Below are 1551 nucleotides of genomic sequence, written 5' to 3'. Positions count from 1 at the left end.
CAGGTGTAAACTGTGATGTGTCTTACAGTTTGTATTGGACGCTGGTGGTTTAAGAAGTTCTTTACATTACAAAGGGGGATCTACAGAAAGGAGGCAAGGCTTACATTCCCAAAGACGCATTATGAACAAACATGAAAAACCCACAACCTCTGACAAAAGATCAGACTTACGTTACTCAGTTAAATTAAAAACAAATTCAAATTTTAAAATCATTCAGATTTCCTTTATTAGGATATGAAAGAAATAAGAGTTGCATTAATCAAGGTACAATGTATTTATACTCCAAGGAATCATGTGCTAAATTTTAAACATTAAATTTAAAAACAGAATAATGCCTAGGGAAAATGGGTTAAATACCATCCCATAAAGTATTTTAAGTAACTATTAAGTATCCACTCAAAATTTCCATCTGCTCAGAGTTTTTCTCAGGGCCATTTTTACATCTTTGTTCCTCAAACTGTAGATTAAGGGATTCATCATGGGAACCACATTGGTATAAAAGACAGAAGAGGTTTTTCCTTGATCCATAGATGAAGAAGAAGATGGTTTGAGATACATGAATGCACCTGATCCAAAGAACAGAGAAACAGCAATTATGTGGGAACTGCAGGTGCTGAAGGCCTTGGACCTGCCTTCAGCAGAGTTTATATGGCAGATGCTGGAGATAATGAAACCATAAGAGATAAAGATGGTGATGCTGGGCACAATGATGTTGATGCCCACCACAATGAAAACCACAAGCTCATTGACATAAGTGCTGGTGCAGGAGAGCTGCATCACAGGGAGGATGTCACAGAAGTAGTGATTGATGGTGTTTGCATCACAGAAGGTCAGTCTCAGCATGCATCCTGTGTGAGCCATGGCACCAGAAAATGCCATTGCATATGTACCAAGCATAAGGTTCAAACACAATTTAGGGGACATGGCAACAGTGTACAAGAGTGGATTACATATGGCCACATAGCGATCATAGGCCATTGATGTCAGGACATAACATTCAGAAATGACAAAGAAACAAAAGAAATAGAGCTGGGTCAAACATCCCATATAAGAAATGACATTCTTAGTTAATATAAAGTTCATCAGCATTTTGGGCGTGAACACAGAAGAATAGCAGAAGTCTATGAAGGACAAATTAAAGAGGAAAAAGTACATTGGGGTGTGAAGGTGTGAATTTAGTACAATTAAAATTATCAAACACAAATTTCCCAATGCAGTAACAATATACATTGCTAAAAACACAAAGAACAGGGGTATTTGGAGATCAGGGTGATCTGTTAATCCTACCAGAATGAATTCGGTCACCAAAGAGACATTTGCGGAGGTCATGCTTCTCTAAGAATCTGCAGACACAGGAAAAATTATCTCATTAGAAAATGATCTCCTCTTCCTATCATAGTTCCTTGATGTGTGTGTTTGGAATCTATGAGACAAGACTGCCTGAATACGTAAATTGTATGGAGCATCGCCAAATTATCTTACACAGGAAAAGATGGTGCTGAAAAATGTAATTTCTAGAAAAAAAATGATAAATGGGAAGAGATGAGAAGA

The 1551-nt window shown here is 37.4% G+C and overlaps 1 protein-coding gene across 1 annotated transcript; it reads right to left on the bottom strand.

Moving 5' to 3' along the window:
• Positions 1-396: 396 nt before the first annotated feature.
• On the bottom strand, positions 397-1347 carry LOC102908975 (olfactory receptor 8B3-like). Its single transcript, XM_006999001.4, has one exon. It carries the CDS (start codon positions 1327-1329, stop codon positions 397-399), a length of 933 nt encoding a protein of 310 aa, XP_006999063.3. The 5' UTR covers positions 1330-1347.
• Between the last annotated feature and the right edge of the window lie 204 nt (positions 1348-1551).

Source organism: Peromyscus maniculatus, chromosome 7 (genome assembly GCF_049852395.1).
Source record: "Peromyscus maniculatus bairdii isolate BWxNUB_F1_BW_parent chromosome 7, HU_Pman_BW_mat_3.1, whole genome shotgun sequence".
Taxonomy (NCBI): Eukaryota; Metazoa; Chordata; class Mammalia; order Rodentia; family Cricetidae; genus Peromyscus; species Peromyscus maniculatus.
The sequence above is the reverse complement of the archived record's forward strand: the minus strand, read 5'-3'. Positions and strand labels throughout refer to the sequence as shown.

What these genes read in the sequence shown, in the direction of transcription:
- LOC102908975 (XM_006999001.4), bottom strand. Translation starts at nt 1,329, where the DNA reads ATGACCTCCGCAAATGTCTCTTTGGTGACCGAATTCATTCTGGTAGGA.